General features: G+C 37.0%; 1 protein-coding gene across 1 annotated transcript; it reads left to right on the top strand.

Annotated features, from left to right (window-relative positions):
• The first annotated feature begins 3,652 nt into the window (after positions 1 to 3,652).
• On the top strand, positions 3,653 to 6,099 carry LOC113491812. Its single transcript, XM_026868980.1, has 2 exons — positions 3,653 to 3,860; positions 4,232 to 6,099. Exon 2 carries the CDS (start codon positions 4,803 to 4,805, stop codon positions 5,493 to 5,495), a length of 693 nt encoding a protein of 230 aa, XP_026724781.1. The 5' UTR covers positions 3,653 to 3,860; positions 4,232 to 4,802; the 3' UTR covers positions 5,496 to 6,099.
• Positions 6,100 to 15,553: the final 9,454 nt, after the last annotated feature.

Raw genomic sequence — 15,553 nt, 5'->3', positions numbered from 1 at the left:
GATATCAGAGGATTATTATACAAAAATGGTCAAATTTACTATAAATTGCGTCAGCCCCACGAATGGCAATTGTTACCACAAAGACTTCGTGTTGCTGGTGGTAACCTTGTAAGCCTTTATGATGAACACAGGAAAATAGAAAAAACTAAATTTGATAGTTTGCAGTCTTTAACCCTTTATTAGACGACGTGCGATATACTTCTCATAGGAATATAGGATAAACATCGATATAAAAAAAAACCGGCCAAGTGCGAGTCGGACTCGCGCACCGAGGGTTCCGTACAAACCTGCAAGGTTATATATTTTGTAATGTAACCAAAAATTTAAGGTTTTCGGAATTTTTCCTTTATGTGTGCTATAAAACGTTGCTTCATGCCAAATTTCAAGATTCTAGGTCGACTGGAAGTACCCTTTAGGTTTTGATTCCCTTGCGAGTATTTGCGAGTTTCAAAATATGCAGCTTAAATTGCTGTTTCTTTTGATTGCGTTTGTTGGTATGAACGCATAAGAACGCGTCTTTAACTTAACGACGCTGAAGCGCACGACGTAAGCGCCCTCTATCTCTCTCTCTCACCGGCGTTGTAACGCGTGCATGTGAATTGTAATACTTTTTCTTAAATTATAATAAAACCAGTTAAATTCAAACTCAAGTGCTTTATTTATATACAACAGGTTATGGGCCGTCCCTGCCTGATAAAAGTTTTTGAAATAAAGCTGTAATAAAAGTATAAATTTCGTGAGAAGTGAGGCATAACCTCAAATTCGGCGAGAAGATAATTATTTTTTAGGTTTATGTCAAAAACGTTACAAAATGGCTTTAAACACATTATCAATACAGAAATTAACTGGCAGAGCCAATTTTTCGACATGGAAATTTGCAATGGCAGCATATTTACAACATGAAGAACTTTGGGAATGCATACAGCTTGATACATGTGATTCAAAAAAAGACATGGAAGCCAGAACAAAAATAATTTTATTGATAGATCCACAATTATACGTGCATGTTCAAGATGCGAAGACAGCAAAACAGGTATGGGACAACTTATTAAAAGCATTTGAAGATACTGGTCTACTCCGTAAAATGGGGCTTCTCAGAGATTTGATTACGACTAATCTAGAGTCTACTACAAATATAGAAGAATATATAAACAAATTGATGTCAACAGCACATAAATTGAGAGGGATAGGATTCAATGTGGATGATGAGTGGCTCGGGACTCTAATGTTGGCCGGGTTGTCCGATGAATATAAGCCTATGATTATGGGTTTAGAAAGCTCAGGCATAAAAATTAGTGCTGATATGATTAAAACAAAGTTATTACAAGAAGTGAAATCTAAATCAGAAAGTACTACAGCTTTTTATGCAAAGTCTAAGAAGAAATTCATAAACAATACTCAACATAAAGACAGTCACTCAGAAAAACCAAAAGGCCCCCGTTGCTTCAACTGTAATAAATATGGGCATTTGGGCAAGCAATGTTGGTTTAAAAATAAAAATAAAAACAAGGAAGACAAAGATACTAAAAATGGTTTTGTCGCAGCTTTTTCAGCTACATCTGTGAATGATGGCAGTAGCTGGTATGTGGACTCCGGGGCTTCAGCTCACATGACTATGAACCGTAACTGGTTAACAAATGAAACTGTACCGCCTGTAAAAAGTATCAGGATTGCAGATAACAAAGTTCTCACCGTGCAAAGCTGTGGCACTGTAAATATCCAGGTACCAAATAATATTACTGGAGAACCTGACTGTATTCAGGTAAATAATGTATTATTTATTCCTTCTTTATCCACAAATTTACTTTCTGTGAGCAAGATCATAATGAATGGCAATAAGGTTAAATTTGACAGTTCTGGTTGCTCAATAATGAACAGAAATAATCAGATAGTAGCCACTGCAAAGTTAGTAAATGATACTTACAAATTACTTACCTATCAAAGCGGGCAGGCAATGGCAGCTACAGCTGAAAACAAATATTTATGGCACCAAAGACTAGGACATCTTAATTTTAATGATATAAATAAGATTCCAGAATGTACTCTTGGTGTGAAGTTATGTCAACAAGATGACGACTACATATGTACATCTTGTCTGGAGGCAAAACAAACCAGGCAACCATTTGGAAGGACTTTGGCACTTTGACAACAAGGACCTTGGCACAGCCAGACAATGTATTGGTTTTAACTAATTTTGAGGAAATATCTTTGGATCAAATATTGTACATTGAGAAGATTTTACATAGATTCAAAATGTATGATTGTACCAACTTCTTTTGAAGCCGGGACTCAATTAAAAAAGGCTGAAAATGAAACTGAAGTATTGAAAAATGTACCCTATCAAGAGGCTGTGGGATGTCTGTTGTATTTATCTCAATGTACACGGCCTGACATAGCCTTTGCTGTTAATACTGTTAGTAGATTTAATAACAATCCAACAATGCAACATTGGATTGCTGTGAAGAGAATATTTCGTTACTTGAAAGGAACCATTCATTTAAAACTTACATTCAAAAAGGACGATAAAAACATAATTGGTTATTGTGATGCAGATTGGGCCAGCGACACCATAGATCGAAGATCTTGCACTGGCTATTTGTTTATATTTCAGGGTGGCTGTATTAGTTGGAATTCTAAAAAACAAGCCACAGTAGCACTCTCCAGCACTGAAGCAGAGTATATGTCTCTGGCGTCCGCTATTCAAGAAGCAATCTGGCTGAGGCAACTTACGAAAGACATCTGGCATTCAGTTGCACCAATGACTATATACTGTGATAATAGAAGTGCTATTAGTCTTTCAGGTTCATGTGTTTACCACGCCCGCAGCAAACACATAGACGTCCGTTATAATTTTGTTAAAGAAAAGGTTGCTGCTCAGGAGATACATGTAGAATACATAAGCACCGAGTTTATGTTGGCGGATGCGCTAACAAAGGGGCTGCATCGACCGAAGCTCTCCCTTCTGACGGCTGGAATGGGTTTGCGTTCAGGAGAGGGTGTTGGTATGAACGCATAAGAACGCGTCTTTAACTTAACGACGCTGAAGCGCACGACGTAAGCGCCCTCTATCTCTCTCTCTCACCGGCGTTGTAACGCGTGCATGTGAATTGTAATACTTTTTCTTAAATTATAATAAAACCAGTTAAATTCAAACTCAAGTGCTTTATTTATATACAACAGCGTTGACATAGAAGTTTGATTTTGTTACAGCTTAAAGGTATTATAGACCTGAGTATTTGGTATGAATTTCAATTTAATACCTCTACGCGTTTATGAGGAAATAGGTAGTAAGTTTAAAATTATTAAAAAAAATATATTATGTGATATAACAAAAAAATTATGGTTTTCGTAATTTTTCCTTTATCTATGCCATAAGACGTTGCTTCGTACCAAATTTCAAGATTCTGAGTTCACGGGAAGCATCCTGTAGGTTTTGATTCCCTTGCAAGTGTCGAAAATTTGCGGCATAAACGGCTGTATCTTTTGATTGCGTTGGCTTAGAAGTTTGATTTTCACAGCTTCAAGGGACAGTAGGCCTGAGTAATTGATATAAATTTCAGCTTCATACCTCCACGCGTTCCCGAGAAAAAGGGTCTTGACAGACGGACGGACGGACGGACGGACGGACAGACAGACGGACGGACAGACGGACAACAAAGTGATCCTATAAGGGTTCCGTTTTTTCCTTTTGAGGTACGGAACCCTAAAAACGAATATCTATTTAAAGTTCTAGGTGCTATTTAATGCAACCTTAATGATCTACCTACGTTGTCAAAAATCAGCAACGTACTCACATCAACGGGACGCGAACAGTCAGTGACGAGATGGCGGGAAGGAAGGACGCGTTACGAGGGCTTTCGGTAAGTTGAGTTTTATTCATTATTTTAGGGTTTATTTTACTCGTGATATCATTGAAAACTAAAGAAAATGCCCCCGGATAGCTATTAATATTATTTTTATTGTCTTACTAAGTTTAATTTAGTTATTACGACCCCCGAAACATGTATGTCCAGTATACTTCCCAATGTCAAATTAATAATGAAGTGACTCAAATACTATGTCCAGTATTCTTCCCCTTGTCGACTTAATTGAAAACTAAATACTAAATCGTATGTCTAGTATTTTTCTCATTGCCGTAATATTAGAAAACTTATATTTGTTATTACTCAACATAAAAATTTTAGGTATCCGCAGAAGAAATATTTTAAAACTTATTTATTTGATTTTTCAGAGCTTTAAGTCTAGAGGACATCGTTTAGTAGCATTGGTGCCGCCTCAAAACACTTCTAGATATAGATAGTGGTTCTGAACATGAAAATGAAGTCGAAGATAATTTGGACCCTGAGCGACCTCCATTGACTCCAATTATTGACAACGTGCTACTACCGAGTGGTGAAATCAATTACAATGCCTTGCCAAGTATGGCTTCATTATTGTCAATTCCATCACCAAATACTTCGTCTATGGCTAGTCCATCAACACCAAGAACAACCAGACGTAAGAGGACACTACCAATACACTCGACGCCAAATGTATGAGTAGCAAAAACTGCTAAGAGAACGCTAACTGTGAGTTACAAATGGAAAAAAGGACAATTCAGACACAAAGCTGACATCCAATCAAACGATTTCGTCTTTGATTTACCAGACACCGACTCCCCGTTAGACTTTTTTTATTTATTCTTCTCCCCAGATATACTCATTGATATCGTCGACAACTCGAACTTGTATTCAACCCAAAGAACTGGTAAATGGCAATTGACCATCGAGCAGCTGAAAGACTTTCTTGCAATTCTACTTATCATGGGTATAGTGAAAATGCCTTCTTATTTAGACTATTGGTCTACAGAATTTAGATATACCCAAGTTGCCGACATCATGCCAGTAAAACGATTCGAGCAGATTCGACGAAACATCCACTTTGTGGATAACACTAATCAGGACGAAGATCGATATTACAAGGTACGACCATTCATCGAAAAGATAAGAAGAAACTGCCTTTCTACGGAAGAAGAAACGAAATACAGCATAGATGAGATGACCATTCCATATAAGGGTACTAAAGCAGGAAATCGGAGACAATACAACCCTATGAAACCTAGTAAATGGGGATTCAAGAACGTCGTACGCGCTGGTGCGTCTGGAATTGTCTATGATTTTCTATTGTATGGCGGCGATGATACCTTCCGGTATATCAATTTTAGTGAAGAGGAAGAGCAGATGACACTGGGTGCTAAAATGGTATTAGCTCTTTGCAAGACAATTCAGACTCCAGGAGGTGCTGTTTATTTCGATAATTATTTCACGACGCTCGACTTGGTCTGGTATCTACGTGAACACCGAGGGATTTTCAGTCTCGGAACCAGTCGGCAAAATAGATTGAAAGATTGCACCAAGGGACTTTTGAGTGACAAGGAACTAAAAACAAAAGGCAGAGGTTCATTTAGTCAAGTCGTTGACAACAAGCGTCCATCCCCGCTGGAGCCACAGAAGTGACGGGCGTCATTACTCATGCGCCAATTAACCTTTCTAACCAAGAAATTTATGATGCGATCTCCAGCACCAAAAACGTGGTGCAAATCAGACGCTTTATGAGAAAACCTAAAGTTCTTGATGGTTTTCAGATGATTCCCACTTTAACTGTCTCCATTACCTTTTCCTGCCCAGTCCTGCCCGAATCAATAGATTTAAACAGTTGGCGTTGGCGAGTTTCGAAGTAAAGCAGTATATTCCTCCAGTGAAGCATGCCTGCGATGCTTAAGGTATGGCCACATAGGCAAATTTTGTAAAAATTCAGAGCGTTGCTCTATATGCGGAGGTATCCACAGTATCAAAAGTTGTACCACTGAAACTAAAAACGCGTACATTGTCAGGGTCAGCATATTGCTATATCCAGAGATTGCCCAGTAAAAATGCAAAAGGTTAAAGAAAACTTAGATTTATTTCAAAAAAGATCATACAGTTCAGTTGTAAATGAAAAGTCATTCCCTCCTTTACAGCCACAGCCCTTATTCATAGAAGCTATAACATGCCTTGACATTCCTGTTAAGGATTTGATTAGGACTACATATTTAGATTATGTATAATTATCATTAAATTATTATTGCTTTCCTTTTTTTTGTGAAATATGCTTTGTATATGTATCAACAGTGTAAACCTCAGCAAGACTTACTTCATTGTAACGTTATTTTTTTTCTTTTCTGGATGTCAGTTTTTATAGAAAATCATTAGCATTTTGCTATTTGATACTTGTTTTGCTAATTTACGCTGTTTTTGCAGACATTCATTTTAATGTAAAATGCTACTGTAAGATTTTATTTTGAAAAGAGTAACTTATGGAGTTTCGTGCCGGTTCTTCTCCATAACAATGACACTTTGGAACCGTGCAACTAGAGTCAGTAATGTAACGTTTTAAAAGTGCCTGAGAAACGGCCTATTTGAAATAAAAACTTTTTGATTTTGATTTTGACATGGAAAACTATCCCAAACCGATCAATTTATGTCCCTCTTAAATTCCGAAAAAGTTCTTGACATCTTGCTTAATTCAATAGTTAAAATTATATCCCTTAACAAATTAAACCAAAAAGAGATAAATTCGAAATCCATTAAAGACGTGCTGATAGAGACATTCAATGTAGAAAAAATAATATTTACATGTAATGGATTATTTAAACATTGTTCAATGGAATGCTCAGAGCTTAATGTGCCATCGACATATTTTTTCGAAATTCCTTTTAGACTACTCAATACATGTTGCAGTAATATGTGAAACATGGCTCAGGCCACATCACAAATTAAAATTTACAGAATATAATATGTTTAGATTAGATTCAGGCAACTACCATAATGGTGTAGCCATTCTTATTCATGTTAAACTTAACTACTCTATTTTACAAACTCAATATGATGGCTCACTACAAAATATTGCAATTATGTTAAAATATCACAACAAAGAACTATCCATAGTAAGTATATACAGTCCAGGTAATTGCACACCACAATTTTCAAAAAGAAAATTAAATAATCTTATCCACAACATTCCTGAACCAATCTTCATAGCCGGTGATTTTAATGCCCGCCACCTGCTATGGGGATGTTCATCTATTGACTCTAGGGGTCGTGATGTTTATGAAAGTTTAAATGAAAATAACTTAGTCATTCTTAATAATGGAAGTCCTACAACTGTTGGCTCACGTATATGGCAGCCCAATGCTTTAGATTTAACCATGGTATCACCTGCTTTGGTTAATTGTGACTGGATGGTAACTGATGATTCTCTTGGCAGTTTTCATTTACCTGTCATAACAAAAATTTTACTCAATATCTGTTCACATAATTCTGGAGTACTTAAAAGTCAAAATCAAGTACCCTTTTCTCATCAGATAAATTGCAAAAATATTGATTTAAAATATTTTTTCTAAGTATACAAAGAAACTAGACAATCTTTTATTAAATCATAATTTTGATTCTGGTGATCCTTTAAGGTCATATGTAGAATTAACAGACATTATTAACGTAGCTGCAAAGGAATGTTCGCTAGTTCCACACTCGGTAAAACATTCTCATATAAATCTCACATCAAAAAAACTTAAGAAACAAAGAATTCCCCTTCCATGGTGGAATCAAACTTGTGCAAATGCTGTAACTGATGCTAAACAAGCATATTTGGCCTTTAAAGAAAACCCGAGTGAATTAAATTACTTCACCTTTAAGCGTAAGCAAGCACTAAGGAAACTAATTCTGAATAATAAAAGAAAATTGTGTTGCTATTCTTAAACTGAATCGTTTAATAGAACAACATCACTATCTTATATCTGGTCAATGATGAGAAAATTCAATAAGAAACCGAAAACTAATAATTATACAACTAACACAGACTTAATCAGTAGTTTCCTTATGAAGTGTACACCCAACACCGTTCAGCATCCATTGGATTTATGTGAACAGTATACATCAGCTTCTAAAGTTAACTACCTAACAAACCCGTTTTCACTAGCAGAGTTAAATGCAGCTATATCTTCACGTAGAGATACAGTTTGTGGACTCAACGGAATTCCGTATAAGATGATAAAATACGCCAGTACTGATGTTAGAAAACTAATCCTAGATATTTATAATTCTTTATGGATTAATAATCTAATTCCAACTCAGTGGAAAACAGATTGCCTTATCCCAGTGCTTAAACCTTTTAAAGATAAGGATAATTATGAATCATATAGACCTATAACCTTAACATCCTGTATGGGGAAAATATTTGAGCAGCTGTTAAAACAGAGATTAGAATTCTATATTGAACGCAATAATATTTTACCATCCAATCAGTTTGGCTTTAGGAAGGGACGATCGTCTAGAGAGAGCATATCCCATTTACAATTAAATATTAATAGTTCATTTAAACAACATAACCCATTGTTTGCAGTTTTCTTTGACATCACTGGTGCATTTAATAATGTCAACCTTTACATACTGTCAAAAGAGTTAATGTTGCTAGGAATACCCAAAAAAATAGTAATATGGATTTTTAATTTTCTACATGGTAGAGAAGTTTACGTTAAAGTTGAAAATTTTCTGTTGGGTCCTAGAGATTCCTATAAAGGTGTTTGTCAAGGCGGGATTTTAAGTCCAATTTTTGTTGTATATAAACAAGCTTAACTGCGTCTTAGGTTCAGGAGTTAGTAATCTGCAATATGCTGATGACCTTGTAGTCTATGCCTCAGGGTCTGATCCACGCGTTACAGTCAACCAATTGAATAATTCGCTTAAAAAATTAAGTAATTATTTTAGTTACTTAAACTTAGATATAAATGCCGATAAGACTAAAGTTGTGGTTTGTAATAGAGCGGACACTACACAAAAAATTCACAAAGTCTTTTACAACCATTCTGAGTTAGTTTATGAAAACTCCGTTAAATTTTTAGGCGTCACTTTTATGAAAAATATGTCTTGGAATAAGTATGTCGAACTCATTAGGTTAAGAGCTTCCAAGGCTTTGAATATTATAAAATCGTTATCTTCTACATACTGGGGTTCGGATCCCAAAATTCTATTAAATTTATACAGGTCTTTAGTACGCAGCCATTTTGAATATATGGATTCCTTTGATTTGCTTCAAATGATAAATTGGTCCAAAAATTAGACATTCTCCAGAATCACAGTTTAAGAATTGTAACTGGTGCCTTCAGAACAACCCCAATAAATGCCTTACAAGTAGAGTGTAATATTCGTCCTTTAATCATAAGATTTAAGTATTTAAAATTTAATTTTCTTCTCCACTTAAGTTCATTAGCGTCAAATCATCTCTTGAAAAAGATTTCTAACTTACATAATTCCTTTTCCTTGTCTAATTTATCTCCTGTCCCATATATCTGTAGCCACACGAAACGCACATCGAACGTAACACTATTTATTGTTTCACCATGATTGTATTGACGCCTCCACTCAAGAAACAACAGACGTCCGCCGAGTATCGAACGTACCTACCGTACGCAGCATTGATAAGTCACAGACGTACCACGACATACTAGCTCAATATCCAGGAATTACACGCCTAACTTCGATGAAATTGAACTGCAACATCAACGTGCAACATTTCATCGAAACCCAAGGACCACCAGTACAATGCCGTGCTATCGATCTAAACCGTGCCTACCAGCAATTGAGTGTTCGCGAAGAAGATGTTGAGAAGACCGCAATAATAACCCTGATGGGATTATTCGAATTTCCACGCATGTGTCCTGGACTAAAAAACGCGGGACAGACATTCCAACGCTACATTCATCAAGTACTACGAGGATTAGATTTTGTATTTCCGTTTATCGACGATTTATTACTCGCATCAAAAAGCGAAGACGAACACCGTGACCACCTCCACACAGTGCTAAAACGACTCGAAGAAAATGGTATCACGATAAATCCCGCCAAATGCAACTTAGGCATACCGGAAGTACAGTTCCTCGGCTATACCGTGTCAGCTGACGGCATCAAACCTCCGCAACATAAAATCGAGGCAAAGATAAAACACCGATCACGTGGACCGACGACGCAACGCAAGCTTTCGAGCAGTGTAAAGTCAGCATAATCAATGCAACTCTACTCGCTCACCCATGGCACCACGCCACGATCGCATTATTCTGCGACGCATCCGATAACTCAGCTGGAGCCGACAACGAACATCACACACCGAACAAAACATCAACGAAACATGGCAACCACTCGGATATTTTTCAAAGAAATTAACCGACGCACAGAAAAAGTATTCCACGTTTGATCGTGAATTACTCGCAATCTACATGGCAGTCAAGCATTTCCGTAAAACCTTTGAAGGACGACACCTTATTGTATTCACCGATCACAAACCGCTAACATACATAATGTCGAAAATTAACTCCAACTCCGAAACACAACGGCGAACGAGGCAACTTTTGTTTATCAGCGAATTTACCACAGAAATACGTCACGTGAGCGGTAAACAAAACATCGTCGCCGACACACTCAGCCGCATAGAAACAATATCATGCCCGTCTACAATCAACTACGCAGACATCGCTAACGCACAAGAAAAGGACAGCAACATCAAACAGCTGTTATCACAACATAATATCGCACTCAAGAAAGTAGTTATACCTAACCACAACACCGAGCTATACTGCGAAACATCTACTGCTTATTTACGTCCGTACATACCAGAAGAATACTGACTAGAAGTTTTTACATAACATCAGTAATCCGGGTACGCGCACAACTCGGCAGCTCATCGCACAAAAATACTTTTGGCCATCAATGAATGCAGATATCAGCTGTTGGACGCGTACGTGCCTACTTTGTAAGAAAAGTAAAGTACAGCGACACACATTTTCAAACATCTCGTCGTTCCCGCCAAGCGACCGTTTTCAACACTTACACATTGACATCGTTGGACCACTACACATTGACATTGGATCGCAAGATTTGGCTGTCCAACGACACTAACAAGCGACCAAGGTCGCCAGTTTGAGAGTCAGCTGTTTCGAGACCTAATGAAGCGTTTGGGAATATAGAAGAATCACACGACACCATACCACCCGCAGAGCAACGGTATTGTGGAGCGATGGCACCGAACCCTCAAAACTGCATTGCGCGCGAAACTCACGAACGCAAGTACGTGGATCGACGAGTTACCTACAGTGTTGCTAGGACTGCGCGCCGCCCTAAACACAGACACCGGCGTGAGCGCAGCAGAGCTTACCTACGGCTACAATTTAAGGTTACCTGGCGAATTTTTCAACGCAAGCAACGACGCACTTATGTTGGATTATACCTACGTTGACAAGCTGCGCGGTATTATTCAACAAAACAAGCCGCAAATACCCACCAAGAATCACAGCAATAATAAATGGGTTCGTGCATGAAGACTTACTAAAGTGCAGTCACGTCTTTATTAGAACAGATGCAGTAAAAAAACCACTTCAGACTCCGTATGAAGGCCCCTGTCGAATAATAAGCCGAACGGATAAAGTTTACGTCATACAGCTACCAGTCCGGCAAGCAAGCATTTCTATTGATCGATTGAAGCCTGCATACGTAATCACAGAAGATACCAGTGCCTTACCTCCGATGATTACCGTACCAAATGCCATCACCGTTACCAGGGAAACCAAGCAAAGTACCTCATCAGCTGTTACAAATAAAACGCAAATACCACAAGCAAGCATGACGTCACACCCCGCCGAAAAGAAAACACGCTCGGGGCGTGTCATCAAACTGCCGTCACGCTTCGCTTGAGGGGGAGTACTGTAGCCACACGAAACACATCGAACGTAACACTATTTATTGTTTCACCATGATTGTATTGACGCCTCCACTCAAGAAACAACAGACGTCCGCCGATGTTATTGACGTCTCTAAAGAGAAACATGGCGGACGTGCTGCAGATATATATTCTTTAACACCTTTCTACGAGCATCACGTGTTTTACTTTTCGACGAACCTATTTCCCTAAATATCCTTCATGACTTTTCATACATCAATGATATAAAATTGCGTAGCAATTTATTTACGAATGAAAGCAACTGGGCTTGTTTTAATGGAAGTTTCGAAAGCAATTACACCTTAATTCCCGTTCATATCGACCCAAATTTGAAAACTAAAGAAGAAGTGTACCATAAGATTTCCACTTTCAACAACTTTATACCAGTTTATACAGATGGATCTAAGTCTACCACTACTTGCTCCTATGCTTTTTATGTACCACATTTTAAGTTTGGGTATGGAGAGAAGTTAACTGAGTATTTTAGTATATTCTATGCAGAGTCCCTGGCCATATTTAAAGTTCTTCAGTTTATAAATCAAACTAGACACAGTAATCGGTGGTTAATAGTAACCGATTGTATGAGCGTCCTTCAATCTCTTCAAAGTACAACTGTGAATAGTAAAGTTTATTACATTATCTACGACACGGAAACTGTCTATGTGGAATTCATGTGGACTGCACTTCTAAACAAGAATTGACATACTTCTTTATAAATGTTCGCATTTTGGGGAACCAGTATATTGATTTGACTTCTACAAGAGTTTTATCTTTAGTATAATATGCCAAGAACGTAATACGTAGTAGTGTTTCGAAGAATAGCAATTCATGAATAGATAGATCGATGTACGCGAGCCCTACCCCGCGCTCCCGCTGCCCGCGCGCTGGTTACTTCGTGTTGGCGGGAGGTGTGCATGGGTGACGGTTAAATTACATGTTGCTTATTTGTTTTTTCTAATTGCATTTACATATTCCTTTGATATTTGAGTTTATTATTCAATATGAAACGTTCGAAGAAAATATTGTCTTTGATTTTGCCCGATGAAAGTAAAGATAATACAAGTTCTAGTCAACAGCTACAACGAAACTTTATCCAAAAAGATAATGGTAAGTGTTAATTTTTATGAATTATGTAATGAAATTATGATTGTTTACTGTTTGTTAATAAAAATATCCTTAAAGAAGTTTAAACCGCAAAATTTTGTATCTTCCGAACAAAACAGATACATATGCACGTGAAACAATTTACTTTGAAAACTATACAATGTTTTAAAATGTTGTTTTAATATGAAAACGAATAGTTGTTGTCATGGTAAAAGTAATTACATTTAATTGTATACAAATTAGTATTTTTATATTTCAAGGGAACATGTAACGTTGTTCTTCGGAAATATCATCATTATTATATACAATGAGTGCAGATGTAACTGTGTTCTTTGGAGATTCATTAGTAAAATAATGTACTATCCGCATATTTACGTTGTTCGATGGAAGTCAAATCAAATGTACCTTTGTTCGAATAAAATCTTTTTATGTATTTAAATATTTTTTTATACCAGAATTGTTTAAGAGCATTATTATGGCTTATTTACAAAATTACTATTTATTTATGTAAAATAAAATATGATTTTTCTACTATTGATCTGCGCTAGATCTTTTCACATTAGGAATCATAAACTATCTAAGTAGTAGGTAATAACAGTGCCCGGTGGACAGGTTGCATAAATTATTATGATACAGGAGACTTATTAGTCAATTTGTTTTAGATGATCGGGAGCTTTCATCACCTTTACCGGACGGGGTCGAAGAAACTTACATCCTTTTACGCGACGTTTTCAATGATACGGACGAAGTTGTCGTTAATAACACAATCCAAGAAGATCAATTATTATTGAACATAGAAGATGAAAATGCTGTAAATGACACTGTTAACTCATTAAACAATTACAGTCCCCGAAAATGTAAGCCCAAAACCAGATCCGATGATAATATATGATAATATTTCCAGTGCCACTTTGATAGATCCATCTCCATTTAATATCGAAACCACAACAAGTTTTGAAAATTCCCATATACCGTCATGTTCTGCGATAGCATTCTGTTGTGGAGTATAGACATTAGTTTTTTGATGAAGAATACCAGCTTCAGCCAAGTAACTATCAAATAATGAGTTACAGAATTCTAGACCATTATCAGTTCTAAATGTTTTAATTCGCTTATCCTGTTGATTTTCAACTAAAACTTTAAAGTCTTTAAAATATTTAAGAGCTTCATTCTTGACTTTCAAGAAGTAGACAAATGTCATGCGTGTGTAATCATCAACAAAAATTAAGAAATACCTGCAGCCTCCCATTGATGTCACCTCCATGGGTCCGCACAAATTAGCATGAATGATGTTAAGTGCTTCACTGCTTCTTGTACCTTCATGGTTAAAGGGTAATCGTGACTGCTTCCCTTGGCAACATACAACACATGTACTCTTATCAATAACAGCTTTGTCTTCAAAATCTATACCCACAACTGCACCATTTTTCATTTTTGTAAGATCGCTACTATTCAAGTGACCTATTCTTCTATGCCATACTTCACTTTTCACATTTTTAGTTGTTGTAAGCAAACAGTTATGTTTATTTTCCACATTAAGTTTATAAACACCATCAACTAATCTTGCCTCTCCAACAAGTTGATTTCTACTGTTATAAATATAACAACAAGTTTTCTGAAAGTCCACTCTGTTTCCATTCTGTATTAATTTACTAACAGATAACAGATTCGTTGTAATACTAGGCACGCATAACACGTCTTTCACTGTGATGTTATATCTGCTTTTCGATGTGATTGTAACAATATTAACATCACCCGAGCATAATACAGGCATCACTCCATTATTAGCAGCTGTAATCCCTTATGCTCGTGTTTTCTGATGAGTTCCAAATATTGTTTACATTTGAGGTTATATGCACACTTGCACCCCAATCTAAATACCAATCATCTTTTTTGCAGATTTCGCGTGAAAAGAACGCAAAAAAAACATTCGAATTATTTGTCTTCGTGCCTTGAATTTGTGTACACTGATTTTTGTAGTGCCCGATCAGCTTGCAACGATAACACTTAATAACTTTCATTTTGTTATTGTTTACGTTTGACGTATCGCCATCTCGTTTGAATGAGTTAAATCCTTTTGATTTATGATTGACATGCTTGCGCCCCCTGGTGTACAACGCAGTAGTTTCCGCCGACTCCTCATTTCCGGTCAAATCTAATAATTTAGATTTTACAACATCCGCCGTAATGGCGATACCAGAATGTTCAATTGTCATCAGCATTGGAAAATATTTCTCAGGCAATCCGCCAACATTAAACAGCCAATCCACTCATCATTCACCACAAAACCCGTTCTAGATAACTTCTGCCCTGTTTCTATTATTTGAGTAATATAACTTGTCATAGAATCCGAAGTCTCGAGACGTATTGAAATTAAATTTCTCAACAACATAATCCTTCTCGAAAAACCGGCGTCATCAAACATCTGTTGTAATTCCTGCCATAGTTGCTTAGTAGTTATAGCATCTTTAATATGTACAATGGACATATAATGAAGGATCTATGGTTAAAATCAACTTGGCTTTCGTAATGGCGTCTTCCGTGCTGGCTTCGCCGACTCCCTCAGTCTTGACATACATTTGTTTTCGTTCAAGTACCAGCAGGTTTTCAGCAGCAAAAGCCCACTCGCTATAATTCTCGCGGCCTTTTAGTTTCGGCACATTAG

This window comes from Trichoplusia ni, chromosome 3 (assembly GCF_003590095.1).
Source record: "Trichoplusia ni isolate ovarian cell line Hi5 chromosome 3, tn1, whole genome shotgun sequence".
Classification (NCBI taxonomy): domain Eukaryota; kingdom Metazoa; phylum Arthropoda; class Insecta; order Lepidoptera; family Noctuidae; genus Trichoplusia; species Trichoplusia ni.
The sequence above is the reverse complement of the archived record's forward strand: the minus strand, read 5'-3'. Positions and strand labels throughout refer to the sequence as shown.